Source organism: Nestor notabilis, unplaced genomic scaffold, assembly GCF_000696875.1.
Source record: "Nestor notabilis isolate BGI_N333 unplaced genomic scaffold, ASM69687v1 scaffold13116, whole genome shotgun sequence".
Taxonomy (NCBI): Eukaryota; Metazoa; Chordata; class Aves; order Psittaciformes; family Psittacidae; genus Nestor; species Nestor notabilis.
Window position 1 is genome coordinate 48,594 of NW_009934316.1, and position 1,602 is coordinate 50,195.

At 48.0% G+C, this 1,602-nt stretch overlaps 1 protein-coding gene across 1 annotated transcript; it reads right to left on the reverse strand.

Moving 5' to 3' along the window:
* On the reverse strand, positions 1 to 1,597 carry MRPS34 (mitochondrial ribosomal protein S34; the record flags this gene model as incomplete). Its single annotated transcript, XM_010017277.1, has 3 exons — positions 1 to 278; positions 1,131 to 1,173; positions 1,493 to 1,597. Coding segments are annotated over 3 exons (426 nt in total), but the record flags the coding sequence as incomplete, so codon positions are not given.
* Between the last annotated feature and the right edge of the window lie 5 nt (positions 1,598 to 1,602).

Genomic DNA, 1,602 nt, shown 5'->3' on the forward strand with positions numbered 1-1,602 from the left:
TTATACTGGTGTCCCTGTAGCTTTTTTCTTTGCACGCTGACGGGGAGAGGCCATGACTTTCTCCAGGTCAATCATTGGCTCCTCTGTGATTGGTTTTCCCTCTTTCTGCCACTGTGCCAGGATCATGGCTCGGAGCAGGGGCGGGTACGGCAGGTACCGAATGGTCTCCTCCTGCACTGGGGTGAATTTCTTGAAGGCCTCCTCCTCATGCTTGGGCACCATACGCCAGTCATGGTACATGACTTTATCAATCTCTCTCACTTCTTCTTCAGTTTTGCCTGAGAAATGATAATGAACACAGTGAACAACACTATCCACAAAAAACTCCCTCCAGGAAATGCAGTGTTGACTCTACGGTACCAAAAATCCTACAACTGGCAGTAAAGGACGTTTCTCAAAGGATCAGACAGTATCTTTCCTGCTATATGCTGTGATCCCACTTTTGTCCTTGGAAATCCAAACAGAACCAGACTGAAAGGAATACAGGGAAGTCATTCCAATTCTGTGGTTGACTCCCTCTTTTAAGTTAAATGTCACTTCATCTCTCTGGTTCAGTTTCCACGGCTAAGGAACAAGAGATCGTTCCACTGACTAAAATTTCCTGGAAAACATTAAAAATACCCAACACCTTTACAAACTCTGAATAAGAAATGTTTCAGAAACTCTAGTAACAATCATGTGTCTAATATAAAGCAGCTTTAGAAATGGTAATTGAATCCCTCAACTCCAAGTGTTAATTTAAAATCCCAGTAACATAAGTTTACTTGACATCACTCCTGTTTTACTGACAATTCTACCTGGAATACCCTCATGCATTCATTTTATGTCTTGAGGACTAAACTAGCCTGTCACCTTATCTAACTCCCTGTTAGCATGCTGTCCTTCCCCATGGTCAGCCTACACTGGCTGTCCCACAACATTCCTTAGAAAGACATCCTGTGGGGGCCAGATCCTTGCACTGGAAACTGAAACATGCGGAACTTTTCTCATTGACAGATCTGAGAAAACCACATTTCCCAAGCAGGAAGGCTGTGGTTTTCCACCCTCCCAAACGCTTCCACTTGTTATTCTCTGGTTCTGCTTAGATGCTCTCTCCAAACCTCATGTGTAGGAAAACAAGCAGGTCTTACCTCTGAAGGTCAGGTAACCCCAAGCTCTTCCATGATCCATATTCTGCAAAGTAAACAAGAACCTGTTGAAGAGGGAACGACTTTAACCTGGAAGAGGGGAGACTGAGATGAGATCTGAGGCAGAAGCTCTTCCCTATGAGGGTGCTGAGGTGCTGGCAGAGGTTGCCCTGAGAAGCTGTGGCTGCCCCATCCCTGGCAGTGTTCAAGGCCAGGTTGGACACAGGGGCTTGGAGCAACCTGGGCTAGTGGAAGGTGTCCCTGCCCGTGGCAGGGGTTGGAACTGGGTGAGGTTTAAGGTCCCTTCCAACCCAAACCAGTCTGTGGTTCCATGAAGGAGTGGTCCGTGACGCGGTGGTTATTACCTCGGCCGTGTAGTCCGCTTTCACCTTGGTGATGACCCAGTAGCAGGGCTCGTCGTGCGCCCACAGCCAGGACTTGCGGGTGACGATGCGGCCCACGCCGAGGCGCGGCA